At 51.1% G+C, this 19,292-nt stretch overlaps 9 protein-coding genes across 9 annotated transcripts; 5 read left to right on the forward strand and 4 right to left on the reverse strand. All coding sequences in view use genetic code 12, as the record gives it.

Annotated features, from left to right (window-relative positions):
* Positions 1 to 517: 517 nt before the first annotated feature.
* On the forward strand, positions 518 to 1,306 carry DIURU_002069 (acetate uptake transporter family protein; the record flags this gene model as incomplete). Its single annotated transcript, XM_034154680.1, has 1 exon — positions 518 to 1,306. The coding sequence occupies one exon, from the start codon at positions 518 to 520 to the stop codon at positions 1,304 to 1,306; it is 789 nt and encodes a 262-aa protein (XP_034013202.1).
* Positions 1,307 to 1,461: 155 nt separating this feature from the next.
* On the reverse strand, positions 1,462 to 2,331 carry DIURU_002070 (uncharacterized protein; the record flags this gene model as incomplete). The annotated part of the gene is made up of 1 exon (XM_034154682.1): positions 1,462 to 2,331. One exon carries the CDS (start codon positions 2,329 to 2,331, stop codon positions 1,462 to 1,464), a length of 870 nt encoding a protein of 289 aa, XP_034013203.1.
* A 554-nt stretch (positions 2,332 to 2,885) lies between these two features.
* On the reverse strand, positions 2,886 to 5,750 carry DIURU_002071 (uncharacterized protein; the record flags this gene model as incomplete). Its single annotated transcript, XM_034154683.1, has 1 exon — positions 2,886 to 5,750. One exon carries the CDS (start codon positions 5,748 to 5,750, stop codon positions 2,886 to 2,888), a length of 2,865 nt encoding a protein of 954 aa, XP_034013204.1.
* Positions 5,751 to 6,444: 694 nt separating this feature from the next.
* DIURU_002072 (uncharacterized protein) lies at positions 6,445 to 8,271 on the forward strand (the record flags this gene model as incomplete). Its single annotated transcript, XM_034154684.1, has 1 exon — positions 6,445 to 8,271. The coding sequence occupies one exon, from the start codon at positions 6,445 to 6,447 to the stop codon at positions 8,269 to 8,271; it is 1,827 nt and encodes a 608-aa protein (XP_034013205.1).
* A 2,740-nt stretch (positions 8,272 to 11,011) lies between these two features.
* DIURU_002073 (uncharacterized protein) lies at positions 11,012 to 11,578 on the reverse strand (the record flags this gene model as incomplete). The annotated part of the gene is made up of 1 exon (XM_034154685.1): positions 11,012 to 11,578. One exon carries the CDS (start codon positions 11,576 to 11,578, stop codon positions 11,012 to 11,014), a length of 567 nt encoding a protein of 188 aa, XP_034013206.1.
* Positions 11,579 to 12,310: 732 nt separating this feature from the next.
* On the forward strand, positions 12,311 to 12,754 carry DIURU_002074 (uncharacterized protein; the record flags this gene model as incomplete). The annotated part of the gene is made up of 1 exon (XM_034154686.1): positions 12,311 to 12,754. One exon carries the CDS (start codon positions 12,311 to 12,313, stop codon positions 12,752 to 12,754), a length of 444 nt encoding a protein of 147 aa, XP_034013207.1.
* A 354-nt stretch (positions 12,755 to 13,108) lies between these two features.
* DIURU_002075 (uncharacterized protein) lies at positions 13,109 to 13,480 on the forward strand (the record flags this gene model as incomplete). The annotated part of the gene is made up of 1 exon (XM_034154687.1): positions 13,109 to 13,480. The coding sequence occupies one exon, from the start codon at positions 13,109 to 13,111 to the stop codon at positions 13,478 to 13,480; it is 372 nt and encodes a 123-aa protein (XP_034013208.1).
* A 100-nt stretch (positions 13,481 to 13,580) lies between these two features.
* DIURU_002076 (mitochondrial 54S ribosomal protein uL29m) lies at positions 13,581 to 14,429 on the reverse strand (the record flags this gene model as incomplete). The annotated part of the gene is made up of 1 exon (XM_034154688.1): positions 13,581 to 14,429. One exon carries the CDS (start codon positions 14,427 to 14,429, stop codon positions 13,581 to 13,583), a length of 849 nt encoding a protein of 282 aa, XP_034013209.1.
* Positions 14,430 to 15,225: 796 nt separating this feature from the next.
* On the forward strand, positions 15,226 to 18,036 carry RPN2 (proteasome regulatory particle base subunit; the record flags this gene model as incomplete). The annotated part of the gene is made up of 1 exon (XM_034154689.1): positions 15,226 to 18,036. One exon carries the CDS (start codon positions 15,226 to 15,228, stop codon positions 18,034 to 18,036), a length of 2,811 nt encoding a protein of 936 aa, XP_034013210.1.
* Between the last annotated feature and the right edge of the window lie 1,256 nt (positions 18,037 to 19,292).

Raw genomic sequence — 19,292 nt, forward strand, 5'->3', positions numbered from 1 at the left:
TCAATGGGTTTCTTTTGCTTCGTCTATGTCTTCGTGTGCCACTTTCTGCACGCGGTGATATATACGAGGACCGATCGCACTGCAACATTAATACCATTTCGAGACGTTTAATGCACTCCCCACTCTCCCCCCTCCTCTCAGGCGTTGCTGTCTAGGCATCAAACGACCATAGACCGAGGCATTGGACGCGACATTGGCAATCTCGTACTCGTCGTACCGACGATTGTTCGCCGATACACGGTGAATTTGCGACATTGACACCACTATGTATCGTGCTAACTACAACTAACCAGCAGCTCTCAGCACGTTAATGTAATTAGCGCATTTGCGAATGACTTACGGGGTGAATGACTCTCCACGAAGCCGGGCCGATGGTGCGTGTTCCCCACCCGCTTTTCATCAGTTCGGTATCCAAGTACGATCGAAGTCGGCCAATTCACACCGCTACCCCACCCCCCACATCACACTATTTAATCAGCTTAAATTTCTTCCATAGAAGACCCAAAGAAACTAACAAATGTCAGTCTCCTCGGACTCGGGGCTGAAGGAAGCATTGGGCTCGTCGCTTTCGCAGCCATTGCTGAGAGTGGAAGTGTGCGGTGACGATAACCAGTATGTAATTTTGGGCGGACGCAGATATCTCCGCTCGGAGTTGCAACAGGCGTTTGGCGGTACATTCCAGGTGGAACGGTACCTGACTGGTCCCACCCACAGTTTCGGCAACCCTGCTCCTTTAGGGCTCGCGGGTTTTGGTTTATCTTCGGTGACGCTGGGCCTTATTATGGTGGGGGTTAAAGGAATCCACGTCAACCAAATCACCATTGGCATGGCGATGTTCTGTGGCGCGTTGCTCTTGACCCTTGCTGGCTACTGGGAAATGGTCATGGGTAACACTTTCGGGGCGTTATCGTTTATTTCCTACGGTGCGTTCTGGTTTGCGTTTGGCTGCGTACAGCTCCCCGCGTTTGGTATCGCTCAGGCGTATGGTACTGACCACGCTCAATTAGGCAATGCCCTTGGCTTTTTCATGCTTGGGTGGGTGATCTTCACGTTTATGATGTGGAGTTTCACTTTGAAAGCGACGTGGGCGTTCTTTGCTATGTGCACTACTTTGCTCCTTACGTTCATCATGTTAGCGGCCATGGCGTTCACCGGGCTGCCCAAGGTGACGAAAGCCGCCGGTAGTTTCTCGATTATTACTGGTATTGTGGGGTGGGCCTGTGGGTTCGCTGGTGTAGCCACCAAGCAGAACTCGTACTTTACCGTCCCCACCAAACTTATGCCGATCATCGGCAAACGCTCGTGAAGGGCGGGTCCCTCCACCACGCCCTAATCAGACCTAATTCAATTTTTTTATACTTTTTTTTTGAAAACTTTTTTGGCATCAAAATACAAGCAGGACAAGCTTAAACCAATCAATTATCTATTAAAGTGTCGTAATATGCTAAAACAGAACTATGTTCAATGTTTCTTGGTGTCGTCGAAGACCTCCACCTGGCGGTCATATATCGACGACTCGATGTCTCCATCGGTGTGGTCACTAACGGGTAGGTCGTGAGCAATGGATTTGTGGTCACCGCCAGCTTCACTGCCGGTGTCACTACCAGTGTCAGGTGCCACATCACTCGCTTCCTCCGCCGCCAACTTCGCGGCTTGTTTCTCCTCCTTAATAATCTTTCTCCCACCAAGCAAAAGGTACCATATTATTTGAGATGCAAATATCCCTAGTTCCATGGCAAGCACTATGGCATAAAGCGTCAACAGCATCACGTCCATTTGGCCGACGATAATCAGCAACATCAGGAACAACGCCCCCAACGAGTCCATGGTCAAGAAGATGAAGTTAATCCCTACCACACGACCCCGGCGCTTCCACAACTCAAAGTAAGGCGGCACTAACCCTACCGCCAACAACAACAGGGCAATAATCCCGATAATAAGCATCGGCCACGTCTTACCGCGGCGGTGGAGCGGTCTCAACCAAAGGATGAACCCCACTTCGAGCCCCACCGCTATAGCGACAAACGCCACCACATACATAAGCAACCGCTTCCTATCCATCTTCACCGGAGGGTAGTATAGCAGTTGCACCCACAGCACAAGACAGAAGAAGGTGAAGAGCTGGGGCTGGATGCGGAGGGGGATCAGCCCGTCGATGCCAAAGAAGTAGATCGAAAACGGCACCCCCAGCGCCGCCCACAAGAACATCATCAACGGGGGGAGGCCCTCGCAGTTTTTGACTCGGTAGTTGCGAATAATCTGGGGTACGAGCTGGATGCACCAGAACACCGTCCCGATCGTCGCAAGAACGTTTTCTGCCACAGAAACCATTGGGTGATCAAGCGTCACAGTGCAGTGACAAGCCGGTGCCAAGACTTTTAGCAGCTGTCAAAAACGTGGAGACCGAGATCGCTGTTTTTTATATCGGGGAGCCTCATACGGCTGCGCAAATGTGACATCCTTTTTAGGAAGGTTGTTCCCAGGCGCATCGGGCTCAGTACGGACATACGCCAGCACCCGTCGGCAAATCAGGTGTCGTACCAGTCAAGTGTCATACTTAGTGACCCTCAAATTGTCATCTGTACTATGCGGAAGGTACAGCCACCGTCGCTAGACCAATCAGGCGAGAGATTGGCGTGGCAAAAGCGCAAATCGCTAACGAAATTTGCGCTTTGATATGTACGCGGCCGCAAGATAAGCGCGGCTTAGGAAAAATTGCGCGCAAAAGTATCACGCTATTGGTTCCCTAAACAAATATATGATTTCTCTAAAGTCATCGCTTTCGGCACATTATTCATCCAATTATAGTTTAGTTTCGTAATGCATTAAAAGGCTAATTTGCAGTCTAGATTTTCGATGTACATCCTCATCGACTAATTAGGACGTCACTCGCTGTCGTAGTCAAAGTCGTACTCCTGCTCTTCCTGTTCAAGCTGGTGAAGCTCGCCTTGAGACATCACCGGAGCCTGCGCCGGCGAGTTTGGTGCCGATGGCGATGATTGGGGGCTAGGGGTATCGGGGGAGTTAACCGCACCATCGGGGTTATACACGAGTTCTCCGTCCTCGTTGTAATCGAACATGTCGTCCGGTATGTCTAAATCAACGTCGGCCTGAGTGTTTGCCATTGTCTCTTGAGGTGTCTGAGCCTGTAGCGATGCCTCCCTGGAGAAGCCACCACCAGACCCTTCGTACGTTTGTATCTCGTCGTTTTCGGCAACGAAAAACCCACCACCACCACTATCATCGTGATTATTGACGGGGTCCTCTTTATCGGACACGATAAAGCCGCCCTCATCGTTATCTGATACGATGAAACCTCCACCACCATTGTCGGTATCTGATATAATGAATCCACCACCGTTTTCAGGAATGAACCCTCCACCATAGTCATCTTCATCATCGGACGAATTTAAGGGAGCCACCGATTCCAGCCGCTGTCTCCTGCTTCTCATTCGCGCTTCACGAGACTCTTGTTGCGGTACAACCTCGTCGCCACTGCCACCTTCGTCCTCGCTGCCCACACTGAAGTCCAGCTCTGCCTCTTCATCCTCAACTTCTGAGACGACGTCGTCTTCGACTTCACCGTGTACACGATTGAGACGTTCACCAACACGGAGCTTGGCAATGAAGAAACGCCACAATTTAAGGCCAGCAAGCTCCTTGTCGCGTCTGATCTTCTCCACTTCCTCTTCAAGCAAACAGTCCATGACTGCCTCCATGGCTTCGCGGTACTCCAGAGCCACAAGCACCCCGCCCTCAGTGGCTTTGACATTGCGGCGTCCCTTAAATGAGAAACCCACCACAGCTCGCGCATAATCAATGCCGATGATGCGAGCTGCCTGTTCGGCTAGCTTGATGGGGAAGTCCTCCAGGCTGATAAGCCATCCATTTTCGGGTACCATCAGGGGTACGTAGCAATCGACAGTACCAAAAGCGTTTCTGACAATGACGCCGTCCTTAATTGGCTCAGGAATGAATAATTGTGTTTGATCTTCGGCGTAAAGTCGCTCATCTTCTTCTTCGTCCAGTTTCGCTGGTCTCACTTTCAAAGGCTGAACACCAACTTTGAGCTGACGACCAAGCATCCACCACGCTTTAGCCAGCTTTAACGTTTTGACGTTAGCTCGTCGGTATACGGGGATCAACGGTGCACTGTTCTGACCCTTTTTCAGGGTCTTTGGGCGAAACGTCCCCACTTTGATCTTGGGCTCCACCACCTGGTTATAGTGTAATTGCGATTCCAATGCGTAAAGTGGATGGTTTTTGAAATCACCCATGTTATTAGGCATACCCTCAGCTAAGTCGCGATCGTGAAATTCCTTAAGTTCAAGCACATCAAGCTGGGTGACTTTGTCACCGCTAAGCTTACGCATGAGATTGGCGTACCACCAGTGGGACTCCTCTGAATATTGGCCGATGCGCTTCTTTTGCGTCTTAGCATTGAACTGTAAGCTGTAGCGACGAGTGACGTCTTTCACTCGGTTACGGGCATCGAAAGCAAGTACGTAGTGAAGCTGGTTCCGCTGGTCAGAGCCAGGCGGCTCAAACTTTGATTTGCGTCGTTGTGGAGGTACTTCCAAGTGTTTGAGCACCACAGGATCAATCGCCACCCACTTCTTAGCGTATTTATCCCATGCTTCCACCCACCAAATCGGGTACGACGAGTCAATAAACTTATTAGCTGGTGAGTCTTTATCACTGGGATTAAAGCTTCTCACTTGTTGAAGGAATTGCTGTTTGCTTGAACCCATTGGCTTTGGTCTTGAGTCGTCGGTCTTTTCCTTATTTGGCGGCTCGACGTTAGGCACAATCGAGGTATAATCAGGAGCTTGTACTGAGTGGACAAGCCGGGCTCGAACCCCAAGACCTCTTAACATGGCACAGAAAGCTTGAGCTCCCATATCCCTGGTACCTTGAAACTCTAGAATCATTTGTTGCCATTTGGCTCGAGTCATTCTCCCATGATACACGCCTCGTTGCGACATGCCGAGTTCACCCCAAGTTTTGAAGATAAGACCTTGGTATACCACTTTCCATTTCTTAGAGAATACAAGCATGGTACGCTTTAAGCCATCAAGGAACTTACGCAGTTTCACCACGGGGAGAAGGTTATTACCTGTAGTAGACGGATGAAGCAACGCTCGTGTTTGCAGAGATACGCTTTTAGCAAGCTTCTCTTGGATATCCACTGAATTTGCCCACTTGTTGCGAATAAGACAATGACCGATCATAGCCACGATAAATGCCATGTGACACCATCGCCGAGTCGCTCGTTCCTCCTTAGGGATGACTCTGGCCACTTTTTTTACCGGCTCCTCCGGTTTATGAATCGGAATTACCAATGTATTGTTTGTAGTAGTCGAGGGATTGACTCCCCCTTGTGTCATGTCTTGAGCCTGTGGAACTCCTCCAAGGTCCACGTCTTCAAAGTCAGAGTCATCATCAGATGCTTCGGTATGTTTGATTATTGTTGTCAGTGTCAGCTTTGGTTCAGAGGTGGTTTCAGTAGGGAAAAGGTCCTCAAAGTCGTCATCAGACTCATTCTCGCCGCCATCGCCGCCATCGCCGCCATCGTGGCTATCGTCGCTAGAAATGGAAATCGGTGTGGGTGCTCGTTGTGGTAGTGGTTCGGGAGTGACAGTATCGCCTCGTCTGGCCCGTTTCCGCCGTCGTCGAGACGTGTCGTCAATACCTGACGCGTCTAATTCCCGCTTGGCCTCGCGAACCAAGCTAAGATGAGGCAACAGCATTGGCCCAAATGTAATGGAGGATCTCCCTTATAGTGTATGAAAGGATTGCCAATTGATATAAGGCGTTTGGTGGTGTAAGGGAAGGGGGGCAACTAGAGATAGGTGATGGCAACTAAGTAATGCACGATGAGTGATGCGGCTGTGTGCAGGACAAATAGTGGGCACTAACTACTTATACACTAAAAGAAGGACCAAAAACGTTATGGCAACAACTTTAAATGTATTGCAATGGTTTTTGGTTTGCTGAGTATTTGAAAGACCATTCATCAATTTGTGAACTTCGGGTCTTAATGTAATATAAAGATTCAAGTTTAGTCACAGGGTTCATTGAATAATGCTATCTGAAATCTGTCATAGTCAGTATTATAATCGACCAGTGTGATGCTGGTTCATGGACCACACTGATTGCGTTGGAAAATCTAATACCACCCAGCTCACAATGTCAAACCCTGTAAATATAGAGTTTCATACCCAAGCTAGGATCAAATATTTTCTTTACACCGTTAAACTTTTTTGAACTAGTTTAATTAGCTTCGTCTAATCACCGAATTTGAAACCATTATCCACCAAAGAATCACTGAGTTGGTATGTGTCTCATTATAATCGGTTCCCTCGCACTGGTCTCAGGTCGCGCACCAATGGTAAATATTGGTGCGCAGGCGACAATCGTGCTGGCATCGCGAAAACCCTATGGATGATCTCCCACCGGTTCTACGACAAGGCGTGTCGCCAGGCGTACCGACGAGCGGTAGGGAGTCACCAGCGGGCCCGACTAAAGCCGTTCGAGGTCGACAACACCATCCCCGGCACCCTTCTCCGCTCCCAGCTCCAGCGCACTCACCCTGCCACTACCATCGTCACCCGCGCCGTGGCCCTGCCTCTCGAGGCCACCATAGCCAACCAATTGTTGGACGAACCCGAGGAAGTGCCCTCCGACCTCAGGCGCTACGTGGCCCTGATCTGTGCTCGCGGAGTCACCGACGCCTGCGGCGCATTAATCAATATGGTCGACATCCCCGCGTTTATCATGGGGGATATTTTGACCCGCCTGCCCCGGCTGAGGCGGGAACTCGACCTCCAGGTGGATATATGGTTTGAGTACGGTCCCGAGATGACGGCGCTGCTTGAGCCAAGCCGAGTCCAGGGCTACTTCGAGAATTTGTTGGGGTACGCCATTGGCTACTACGGAGTGCTGGCGGCGAAATTCCTGCGATTCCTCGCTCATCTGGTGACTGTACTCCCTGGGGAACGTCCCCAGGTGGTTAACTACGCCATGTGGCAGCTCATCCGCAAGTTTTACGCGGCTAACATCCACCATTCGCAAAGCAGCCACCACTTAGTGGCCGTGTATGAGCTGCTTGTGGGCTACCTCCCACGCCCCGTGGCTGACCTTGACCTCTACGGTATTGGTAGTATCGCCATGGCCGTGTTTACTCAGCTGCCAGCGAAAGCTCGGCAATTGTGGGGTCGCCATCCTGCCTACATTAACGGCGCTTCAATGACTAAAGCTCAGCAACACGTGATTGACGCCGTCGAACTCTCTCTTTGCACTAAGCCAGAAACGTTATTGGCATCATTCAACCAGGCGCTTGCTCGTGGAGGACTGACGCTGTGGCTCTGGCTTATGTTCCTCCGTAAGCTCCGCCCTTTAGGTATTCTAACCGAGGAACGGGCGATTACGGTGATGAATCAGTTGGAGAAACACGCTCAGGACACCCTTGTAACACGTGATATCGTCGAAGCTGTGTTGGCCACCGTCAAGCTGTATAAGGGGCTTATTGCCGTCACCACCTCTCTTGAGGCTATGGGGATTGAGCCTCAGCTTCGCAGTCTTCTTGTGCCTCGTCACATAAGACTCCTATACCGCCACCGCCTCCAAGGGCTACGCTACCACCCGTTTCCGTGGTCTCCTCCCGAAGCGGAAGCAAAACAGATGCTGGCACTTGACTACGCTCGCCAATTGTTTGAGCTGATGCCGGTACACACCAACCAAGCCATTGGCGAGTTCTTAGACGGAGAGCTGATGGCAGAGCCCTCGCAGGTGTGGAATCACTACAAGCGCTTAGTGATGGTCGACAATGTCCCCAACGCCACCAGTCTCGTGGCACTAATCCGCGCTGCACGTAAAGGACGTTGGGAGTGGCAATTAGTCGACGGCAGTACCCTATTTGCTCCCCAGATCGCCGTCCACCAGTGGAAGCGGCACGTGGCCACCACCCGCATGGGCCAGGTGGGGTGGCAGCAGTACCTCCACCTTTTGGCGCAGAACTCGTATACCGACGAGCTCGCCGCCATCATCAAGTGGTGGGAGCTGCTTGGTTTTGTCCCCAACCGCCACACCCTCTTGGTGCTTTTGCGGCTGCTTCCTCGCGACCACGCGTTGCGCCACATCGACCACTACCACAAGGTCAAGCACGACCTGGCGAAGGTGCCGCCGCCCAAGGTGACTCCCGCCGACGTGTTGCACTGGCCGTGGCCGACCAAGGACGAGTTGGGCCCCGATATCGGCGCTGGCCCCTAGGAAATAAAGCTCTGGTAGCTTATTCTTGGGTTACAAACAAATTGCATTGTACATAGCACGCATTTATCATTGGACAATCAATGGACATAATTATGGGTAACAATGGCATTTAGGTGAGGTGGCGGCGATCCCGACAACACGGAGACATTCAGAGACAGTACGGAAACGAACAGCGTCGACCCGAAAGCAGTTTGGCTAGGAATTGTCAATTCTTTTTCTCTGTTTCACTATACTTGTCGTATTGAGGGTATGGTACGGTCTTTGTTACTGCTCGTCAGTGCCCTGGAAATTTCGGCGGTGTCGTCGGAGAAACCTCACACCTTTACAGTGTTTGCCATTTGTGTCATCTTGGCATAAATTTCACCGACTTTCCCGTCACAAAGCGAAATTTAAAAAACGACACTAAGCGGTCGGTAGTCTATCGTCGCTTGGCTTTTCTCAATGCCGTTCCAAATGCCGTATTCATGCCGTTTCAGTAGAGAGTATCCTGATTTAGTAAGGCACCAGGTGAGAATGGAAGGCCGGGGTCTACAGCTAGAAAGCAGGCGGGTACGAGACGCAGCGGCCCACCTTCGCTTTCGCACCCTTGCTCAGGAATGATTCATCCGAAGGGGAATTTGCTGAGAGAATTTAGGACTTTCCTTGCCACGAGTCCACCTCGCTGTGGGTGTCGCTACCATGACCTCACGGTTGCGCCGAGCCGCAAACGTGGGGCGGTAATCGCCTTTCTGTGCTGTGCACCCCAAGCGGCACCCCTTCCCAAACAGCCGCCAGTCTGATAATAACCCAGCGGTAGGCAGCGTCGCTAGCCGGCCATCGGGGGCACCGGTGTCGATGTCATCGACGCGTGCAGGGCCAATCGGGCTCGGCAGCACCATATACTGTGCCCGCTTTGGGCCCAGCCGCAAACATACGCTGCTGCCAGCGAACGAAGCGAATAGTATTCGGGGCGGCGGCCAGCGCCCGGCTACATTCCTGGCGGGGGAGACGTCATTCTATTTTCGCCTGCCCCCAGTTGCCACTGGACCCTCCCACCTTAATTTGCTCAGCACTCACCAGAGCGCTGATAAATGTGCCATTTCATCATCACCCGCCACAGGCATGTCTGAAACTGCCACTATGATGGCGACGCGAGGCTCCGTGGTGCCCCCGGAGAACCATTTCCGGTTGCCACGTAGGGCCTCCCCGGTGCCTACGCCTAACCTCGCTAAAAATCTCTCTAAAGCAGATGATGCCGTGCCCGCTGTCATTCGCCAGGCGCCGGCGTGCCGGGCGCTTATGCGTGGAAACAATAGGCAGGATGCCGATCCCTCCCATTCGTTTGGCACGGGTATGTGGGGTGTGTCGATGCTGGCGCAAGCCCTCCTCGTTCATGGACAATCCCGCCCCATTTCTGCGTCAGTTACCCGCAACTATTTTTTCGTCACTGGTGGCGAGGCGCACACGCACGCCCGACACCCGTACCATGGTGTCTCGTTCACATTAGCGAGGTGTATTCGAACAAAGGTCTAGATCTACCGCGATTTAAGCTTTCCTCGTCCAGCCCACCACCGACAATTTAGCTCAGAATATAGACGGTCGATACGGCGGTTACCAGGTGCGGTATCGCGGTACCAGCGCACTCCTGTCGGCACCACCAGCCATCGGCAACTGACGATAGCCGGTAAAACTAACCCATCCCCGGTTGCAATGCCACTAGTGGATCAACCCCTGGCTAGCCCTGGCTAATCCTGGCTAACCCCATACTATCCCGTTGACGAGATGACCTTGGACCGGCACTTGGCGCTACTTCTACGGGTCTGTGGCCACCACGGCTCGATCAATTGATCGATGCTGACCCTGTGACAGGGAAATTGATCAACAATTTGGGTATAATTCTCAGAATGGAACGATTTCCGTGTGTGGTAACTCACAACAATGACGGCAGCTCCAGCCATGGTGAAATTCGCTCGTACTGACGTGCATGCCAATAAACCTCGTTAACGCCATGCCATGTGACGATTTGCGGGTCCGCTATCTGGTTTTTCATGCTGGCATGCGGTTGCCAATGACGACGAAATCAAGGTTTCTGGGAGCTAGCGTAGGTCTTGTTCCTTGCATTAAACGCACGGTAGGAGAAGCCGACGACCCCCTAAATGGTTGCTAACTACTTGCCACGGTGTCGTCAGGTGAAACTGCCGTCGTAACGACAAAAGGGTTGACATTAGTCACAGTCAAAAATGTCCACAAACGGTGAATTTATCGCCAATTCCCCAAAACCAGAATTTTACTAAACCGAATCTTTTCAAACGTTATCGCCCGCACAACCATACCACACCCCATAATTCGCAGAGATTGAGTTGAAAGCTAATTACAAAACAACGCTAAACCACAAAAATCTCAACGACAGATTTTATTAAAGTATTAAGCTATAGACAGCTAGTATAGTCGGACTTAACTATCACACTTGCAGCAGGGCCGCAGTGGAAGTGATGATACGGGCACGACGGCGTCTTCGTGACAACCCAGTGAACAAGAGCGCTATCATTGCCGTCAAGGGAATAATCATGAGGAGAAACAAGAGCCACCGGAGCCGAAGCCACCGCGGCCTGCGCTGGACCACCACCCACATGGACGAGAATTGGTTTCGTAATTTAGACGTACACTGGTATATATTAAGGCGAGGGGTATAAAATAACTCTAAAGGAAATATGTAAGGGAAAGATGGGACCATAACTAATTGGCCCACACCAACATGACCTTACGACTTGGTGGCGGCAGGAGGAGGACCCGGCGGCGGCGCATAGTAGTCGTCAGGAGGAGGCCCCGCGGGAGGGTGAATGTCGTTGTCGTAAGCCTTGTGGCCGTCTGCACGACCCTGAGTATAGCTCTGGTAACCTTCCTGGTAACCAGCACTGTAGTCGCCTTGGTTGTTGTAGGCTGGCGCCGGTTGCGAGTACTGGTTGTCGTATTGGGCCTGATTGTTGTACTGCTGGTTATTGTTGTACTGAGGCTGAGCCTGGTTATGGCCGGGTCTCCAGAAGCCCTGGTTCAACGTGACGACCTTGCCAGATCTCTGGCGACGGATGATCCCCCAAAGGATGAAGAAAAGAGGAATCAACAACAAGAGCCAGAGGAGCCACCGGTAGCGGTCCCACGAGCTGCGGTGGTAGTTCCCGTACCGGTCGTAGTAGCCGCGGGCGGTGTTGACGGCGTCGTCAAAGTCTTTTATCGAGGGCATCGGGGCAACTGCAATTGGAAGACGTCTGGCAATCAAGGAATTTTTTGTATTGTTAGCCCACTTGTACCCCCCCGTCGCCAATTTCATGTGTTCTGTGCAGGACACACGCACACACGATGAGTCGTTCAGCCCTATGAGGTCATCAACTTTCTCAGGCCAAGAGTCGGGAGAAAAAGCGTGGCCAAGACTGCGGAAACGCCATAGCCCCCTCCACAAAACCAGGGGCTGGGGCTTACCAATTCACATAGTTCTTTTTCTCCTTCGTCAATCGTCGCTACAACTATGGAGAGGGACTCAGGGGTTGCCGTCATTATAGTTGCGCGGCTGATGTATTGCTGTACGCGCACCGCAGCAACGGTGCCCCCGCTTTCCTCCACTTACGGCGACTGGTGGCAGACGAGGTGCACTAAAATTGCCGCTAAAATTACCCCCAATATTGAATTGCTGACGACAAATTTAGTCACGAGTCAAAAGCAACGCGGTTTGTGGTCGCTAGTTGCTACAATTTCAAACCGGGTATGGCCAAACCTTGACAGCCCCGCCACCGATGTCATCGTACGTCTCCGAGGTTAGACACACAGGCGCAAAATGAAGCCACAATCAAGGAGTAAGCGCAAATGAACGAGAAGGAAAGAGTGGAGTGAATGGCACGATAGAATTGAATTTCAAGATGGTGTGATAATTTTACAGTAGATATAGTGATGAAGCTACCTCGCTATTGGCGATTGTTTGGAGCCTAGAGATATGTCTTATGCGTTTAATTTCTTAACGATCATTATTCGCTGTATCCAGTTTATTCTCAGCATCATTGTTCTCGCCATGGCGGCGACGATTGAGGCCAATTACCAGCGCCACGGCTTCTCCTTTTCTTATGCTGACTTGGCACTCGCTACATCAGTGGTATCGATCACCATGGCGATTGTGGTGCCAATTATGATGTGGTCCGATTGGGAATCGATTCTGGTGGCGTCGGTAGGATTGTTTCTCGACTTTTGCACGTTGGCGCTCTGGATAGCTACGTTGGTGACGATGTCAATCTTTTACGGTGCCCATAGCTGTGATGACTCCCAGATAACGTTATATGGCCAGCTTCCCCTGAACTTGTGTCGTATTGGGCGGCTGGTAATTGGTCTCTCCGCCGCTCAATTGGCATTCGCTATCGTTGCGTGTTGTATGGGAATCATCACCGTAATTATGGTGGCGCGCGCCAAATCGTACAAAGGTGAAAAAGTTGATGGAGACACGACACTAGAAACGATCTAACCAAATCGTAATTAATACCGTTGTTCTTAATTTAAAATAGAATCCTAAAGTGGATTTGTATAAGCTCGTATGCGTAATAATTTATTCAATTGACCGTGAAACCATAGTCGTATGATTGTGTCTTTAACATGCGATCTTCACAACAATATGGTGGCAGTCGCCCAGATATTGCCGAAGACCTATTTCAATTATGATTTGTGGTCACTACAGCATAAACTAATGTGATATCAATTCCATGGTTAATCTGTTATAGCTTTCGCCGATACTCTTCAATGCCGTCACCAGCGAGGCGCCCGGGTCGCACTAGCGAAAAGCGAAATCTCTTAGTGGCTGCCATCCACCGCATACACGATCATGGGCGGACGCATCCACGGGTTCCTCGGCGGGGTGCTTTTAGCCCTGCTGTTGACGTACTACACTGGGGAATACATCAAGAAGAACGCCTCGATCGCGTCCCGCTCCCTCCAGATGCTGGACGACATCATCAACAAGCGGATGTTGTCGACCCACAACGAATGGGACGACGTCGTGCCGGTGACGTCAAAGGTCGAGTTCATCCAACGTCCGTTTGCCGAATCGTGCAAGGACATCTGGAACCAGGAAATCATCACCGCCGTCAACTGGCTCTACTCGATCAACTGGTACCGTTTGGGCGAAAAAGCCGACGAACTGTTGAACAAGTTGACCGACAAGCTTGCCCACCTGGCCTACGAAAAGAAGCAATAATTCTTTTGCTAATTTTTCACCACAATTATCTACACTTTAAATACACGCACACATTCCGTAATTCGATAAAAAGCGTTGTAGATTTCTCCTATATACATGACTACAACCCCAACTTGGTCTGGACATATTCGATGGCCTGGTAGGGAGGCACGGCTTGCACTCCGTTTTGTCTTAATTCGGCAACTTCAGTAGCAGCGGCTTCGGGAGCTTGCAACAACCACGGCAACTCTTCCAGCACCGCCTTGAGCGGCAACTCGATGGGTTGAGTAGCGTTCTGGTTATACTTTTGCACCTTGAGATTGGCGACATACAGCAACCCTTCCATGAACGTGGGGTCGATGTCGTCGCGGTGGAAGTCCTCCAATCTCGGTTCCATGCCGAAGAAGGCGTACTGCAATCTCACCAACTTGTCGTTCATCCCCGGGAGCTTAGCGTCGTCGGCGGCAAGGTAGTCTTCGGCAAACTGGTCGAGGAACTGTTGTTTCTTTTCCACCATTGTCTGCACCCGTTCGTAGGCGGTTTGACGTTCAAGCAACACCGTCTTGATCCGTTTCTGGGTCAACTTAAGCTTATCGTCCAAGTCCTGGTGGGCTTGAGTCTTACGGTAGGTGATCAGTTCCAGCAATCTCACCTCACGAGCAAGCACGTTACGTTCTTGGAGCACCAAGTACCACAAGCGGTGCAAGTCCTCGAACGATTTGCGGCGGAGTTCCGGCATCAGCCACTCCCGGGAGTCGGCGTCCAACTCGTCCAGCACCCGCAACGCCTTCTGGTCACGGAAGAAACCCCACAACGGATGGTCGGGCGACACATCGAAGTTTTTGTGGCTGGGCACCACCGGCTCGCGCAACTTGATTTCCCGCAAGTTTTCGAAGCGAAGCTTGCGTGCCGGGGCTACCAGCGACGTGCGGAGCCCTCGAACACTAGCGAGGGCGTGTCTCATCATCATGCCTGTGGAAACTCTGCTCTTCCCTGGTGGTGAAAGATTTCCACTGGGTGCGCGTACTGCAGGCAGCACCCGGCGAACAAACCTTGGTTCGACGTTTGCAAAAGGGTGAGAAGACCGTCAAGCGATCATTACCTCAATAATAAGCAGGCATGAACAACACCGAGCCGCTTGATTTGATCAGATTCCAGTTGGACGAAATCGTCGTTGTGAAATTGCGTGGGGCGCGCCAGATGAAAGGCCGGTTGCAGGCGTACGACTCCCACTGCAACATGGTGTTGAGTGAGGCCCAGGAAACGGTGTTTCTGGAGGAAGGGCTGGAACAGACGAAGAACACCGACATGGTGTTTGTGCGGGGGGACCTGGTGATCCTCATCAGCCCCGAGGCCTGATTTTTCGGCATCAGTTTTAGCACCAATGCATTAATGACTAATAGACACGAGGTTAGCCCATCGTAGAGGTAATTATTTGAAAAAGGTTTGGTGACGGATACGGTCTACTGGTGAAACGTGTTTGAGATTGTGCAATGTCCTCGTGACATCACGGCTCAGTGCTCGACGTATACACGTCTCCACATGGATCGATGAGGTGGTATCTTCACCAAGCCCAATTTTAAAATACCGCTGAGATATGCGTCCAATCACTCCCAAACACAAATAATCACTGCTCTTCATAACAAAGAACTCGATTTTCTCTCTTATTTCCCGCTCTGGTGTCTCTTGCTACTCGCCACCCACCGCCGCGCACCGACGCTTTTGAACTCCCCGCGGTGGCGAAAATCATATATTCCACCATCACCATGGCCCTCGTGTCGGCAGCGCCGTTTCTCCTGTTGCTCAACGAGCCAGGGGACTACACCTTGAAGGAATATGCCCTCAAACTGCTCAACGACCTGGTGAACAACCACTGGGCCGAGATCGCCAACTCGCTCGACACCCTCGAACAATTGTGGGAAGACACGCAGTTCCCGCTGCGCCAATTGGCGGCGTTGGTGGTGTCGAAGTGCTACTACAACCTTGGCGACTACGACCAATCAGTCAACTACGCCCTCCTCGCCGGCCCCGCCTTCGACATCAACGAGAAGTCCCAATACGTTGAGCAAACGGTGTCGCGGTGCATCGCCCAGTACACGGAAGCGCAAGCCGCTGCCTACCACGGCAAAGGTGAACCCGCTGACCACCGGTTACTGGCAATCTTCGAACAAATGCTCCACAAGTGTCAGGACGACAAGTTGGCGCTTGGCCTCGCCCTCGAAACCTACCGCTTGGACGTCATCCGTCTGGTGTTGAACCGGCTGCCTCAGCTTGTCAGCTACGTGCTTGGCGTCGCCAACCAGGTGGTGCTGTCGCCGACGTTCCGCACTGAAGTGTTGAACGCCCTTGTGGAAGTGTTGATGGACGTTACTGCGCCCCAAAACCCCGAACCCTACTACGTGGCCTTCCGTATCGTCGTTCAACTCAACGACACCAAGTTGGCGGTGAGATTGCTCGACCACTTGGTGTCTCAAGGCCTCGATCTTGTGGCCTATCAAGGGGCGTTTGACCTTGTCTCTAGCGCTCACCAACAATTTTTGGTGGACGTGGCGAAGGACGTTCAGGACGCCAAGGTGAAGATGATCCTTCTGGGGGTGCCTCTGTGCGACTTGGACTTGACTTTCCTTTACAAAAACAACGCTGCTGACGTCGGCATCTTGAACCGCACCAAGGACTTGCTCGAAGGTCGTCTGCTGATCTTCCACCTGGCGGTCACTTTCGCCAATGCCTACATGCACGCTGGCACTACCGACGACCTGTTTTTCCGGAAAAACCTCGAGTGGTTGGGTAAAGCCACCAACTGGCTGAAGTTCCTGGCTACGGCTGCCCTCGGGGTCATCCATAAGGGCAACTTGAGCCATGGGCGTACCATCTTGCGGCCGTATCTTCCTCCTGGCGCTGGCGGGTCGGCACAAGGCGCTGCCGCTGCCACCGGTGCTTACACTCGAGGAGGGTCGCTTTTCGCTCTCGGTCTTATCTTTTCTGGTCACGGTAAGGAAGTGTTGGACTACCTCAAACATTTTATCGATGATCATGGTAATGCTGCTGGCACTCTGGACACTGACGTTATGCTCCACGGTGCCTGTCTTGGTGCTGGTGTTGCCGGGATGGGGTGCCGTCTGGTCGAACTTTACGAAGCGTTGAAGGTGGTGCTTTACCTGGACCTGGCTGTGCTGGGTCAGGCTGCCGGTATTGCTATGGGTCTCGTCATGCTGGGCCTGGGTTCCGAGGAAGCCACTCAAGATATGTTGACCTACGCTAAGGAAACTCAACATGAACACATTATCCGGGGTTTGGCCATCGGTGTTGCTCTCCTTCAGTTTGGCCGCATGCTGGGCGCTGATGCCGCCATTGAAGACATGCTTAGCCAAGAGCTGCTGATCTTGCGTTACGGTGGTGCGTTCACACTTGCTCTCGCATACTGTGGCACTGGTGACAACGGGGCTATCCAAAAGTTACTTCACTTGGCGGTTCTGGACCCCCTGGATGATGTTCGTCGGGCAGCGGTCCTTGGCCTTGGCTTCGTCCTTGTCCGCGATCACACTCAAGCTCCCCAACTTGTGCGTCTCTTGTCGCAACTGCACAACCCTCACGTTCGATACGGTGCTGCCATGGCCCTTGGTATTGCCGGTGCTGGGAAGGCTCATGCTGAAGCTCTTGCCATTGTGGAGCCCCTTCTGCGTGACCCTGTCGATTTCGTTCGTCAAGCGGCTCACATGGCTCTGGCATTGATTCTCATCCAACAAACTGAAACCACCTTTCCAACCGTTACCAAGTACACCAAAAATTACGTATCGACAATCAAGGCGAAGCATGAAGATGCACTTGCCAAGTTCGGTGCCACTCTTGCTCAAGGTATTATCGACGCTGGTGGTCGTAACCTGACCATATCCCTTGAAAACGCTCACACGAATACTTTGAACACTCCTGGTGTTATTGGGTTGGCGTTGTTCTGTCAGCTGTGGTATTGGTTCCCCATGGCTCACTTTTTGCTGCTTTCATTTGCTCCTACCACGGTTATTGGCGTCACTCTGGACTTGAAGGCTCCCAAAGCATTCGATGTTGTGTGTCACTGTAAGCCAGAGGTGTTTGTTTACCCTTCGAAGGTGGAAGAAAACAAGGAACAAAAGGAGAGCAAGTTTGCAACCGCTGTTCTTCTGACCACCGCAAAACACAAGCGCAGACAACGCAAAGACAGCGCTGTCTCGGTCAGCTCCGTCCCTTCGGCACCCACAACTACTGATGTTGCACCGACATCTTCGGCTCCGACTGCCAACGAAGAGAAGGAAGAGAAAGACAAGGAGCAATTGGTACTTCCAAAGCACACCAAAGACAGCTACCGCATCGCCAACTTGACCAGAGTGGTGCCTTTGCAAGTTCAATACATTGGTGCTGACGCCAACAACCGTTTCCAACCGGTTCGGAAGCTCAAGCTGGCTATGGGGGGTGTTGTTGTTTTGACTGATCTGACGCCTGATGAACCCAAGGAGCTGATCAAGACTGTGCGGCAGTTGTACATCACCGAAGCGCCGGTGCCAGAGCCTTTCACTCTCGAAGATGAAGACGAAGAGGCCTAAAATATAGAAATGTAATTCGACGAATAGTATCATTGAATTCAATGTAGTTACACGAAAGGGATATATCAATTCTCGCCAAACTGATGGCGACAACAGATCGAAGATATCTTACGGTTTTATAGAATTTACACATTACTTTAAGAAAACCAACATGCACTATCTACTCACTTGAAGAACTAAAACACCCAAACTTAAGGATTAATATCAACTGTGACAATTTTGTATAGATTTGTCTGAAGCACGTTGTTAAGGATGTAAGATTGCTGCCATTCATCATTATGCTTGACACGACAACTCGACCAGTTAACCACGTACGGCTCTTGCCGATAAGTTGGCAGAAGTATCAAATATTGCATTTATACTCCATACTAGAACCAAAATCACGAACAACAATAGTTCAGATTAACCCAGGCGTGTTACGCCCTCTGCCACTTACATCCTGCTGCTGTAGGTTCATGCTAGGTTATACATGAGAAATTGAGACCACTGACATTCCATTTACTGAGCTCGACATAGTTTTGAATATAGACAAAATGACTATCAACCAAAGTAGCCACAAATCGCTCAACGCATGCTTGTCATAGTTGCGCTAAACCTTAGGAAAAGCAAATAGCTAATATTCGATATGTGAGCAAGGGTAAGCTGCCAATACTAAGCGCTCTATATTAAAACGACAGCATACACTATTTCTAAGTTAAAATGAGTGGTCATGGCATTACCTGTATTCCCCATATCTGGGATTCACAAACAACTCTGCATACGAAAAGAGGTGCGTATGCATGTGGGGGAGGAGGGTGGTGAGGTAGATTCGACCACATTTCTCCTCAGGGACGTCACACTCAGCATCAAATGCAACAAACAAACTGATCGATCAATACGATCAGTACATTTGAAAAAATCCCCTTCATTTCAACAGAGTATGTCCTGCATATAGTGACCTCGCCGCTCGTCAAAATCATTTCAAATCTAGTTTTGAAATTTTTGCGTCCTGCATATAACTTACTGCCTCTGTTAACCCTTCGATGCGTGATGTCATCCTACGGGTTCACTCCCTGGGTGCATAGTACCTAGGTCCTCCTCTTACTCCATATATTTGACCACCCCGTTTGCCTGGGTTGTTCTATGTCTATATACTGGATGTCCTGTATATTGTCACTCAGTCCTGTGCATGGTATCCGGACTGGAAACGATATGTTATGGTGCGCCACTCATCAAATTCTTTCAGATTCCCGTCAACTCCTGCATATAATGCTCTG

This window comes from Diutina rugosa (assembly GCF_008704595.1).
Source record: "Diutina rugosa strain CBS 613 chromosome Unknown scaffold8_size298685, whole genome shotgun sequence".
In the NCBI taxonomy this organism is placed as follows: domain Eukaryota; kingdom Fungi; phylum Ascomycota; class Pichiomycetes; order Serinales; family Debaryomycetaceae; genus Diutina; species Diutina rugosa.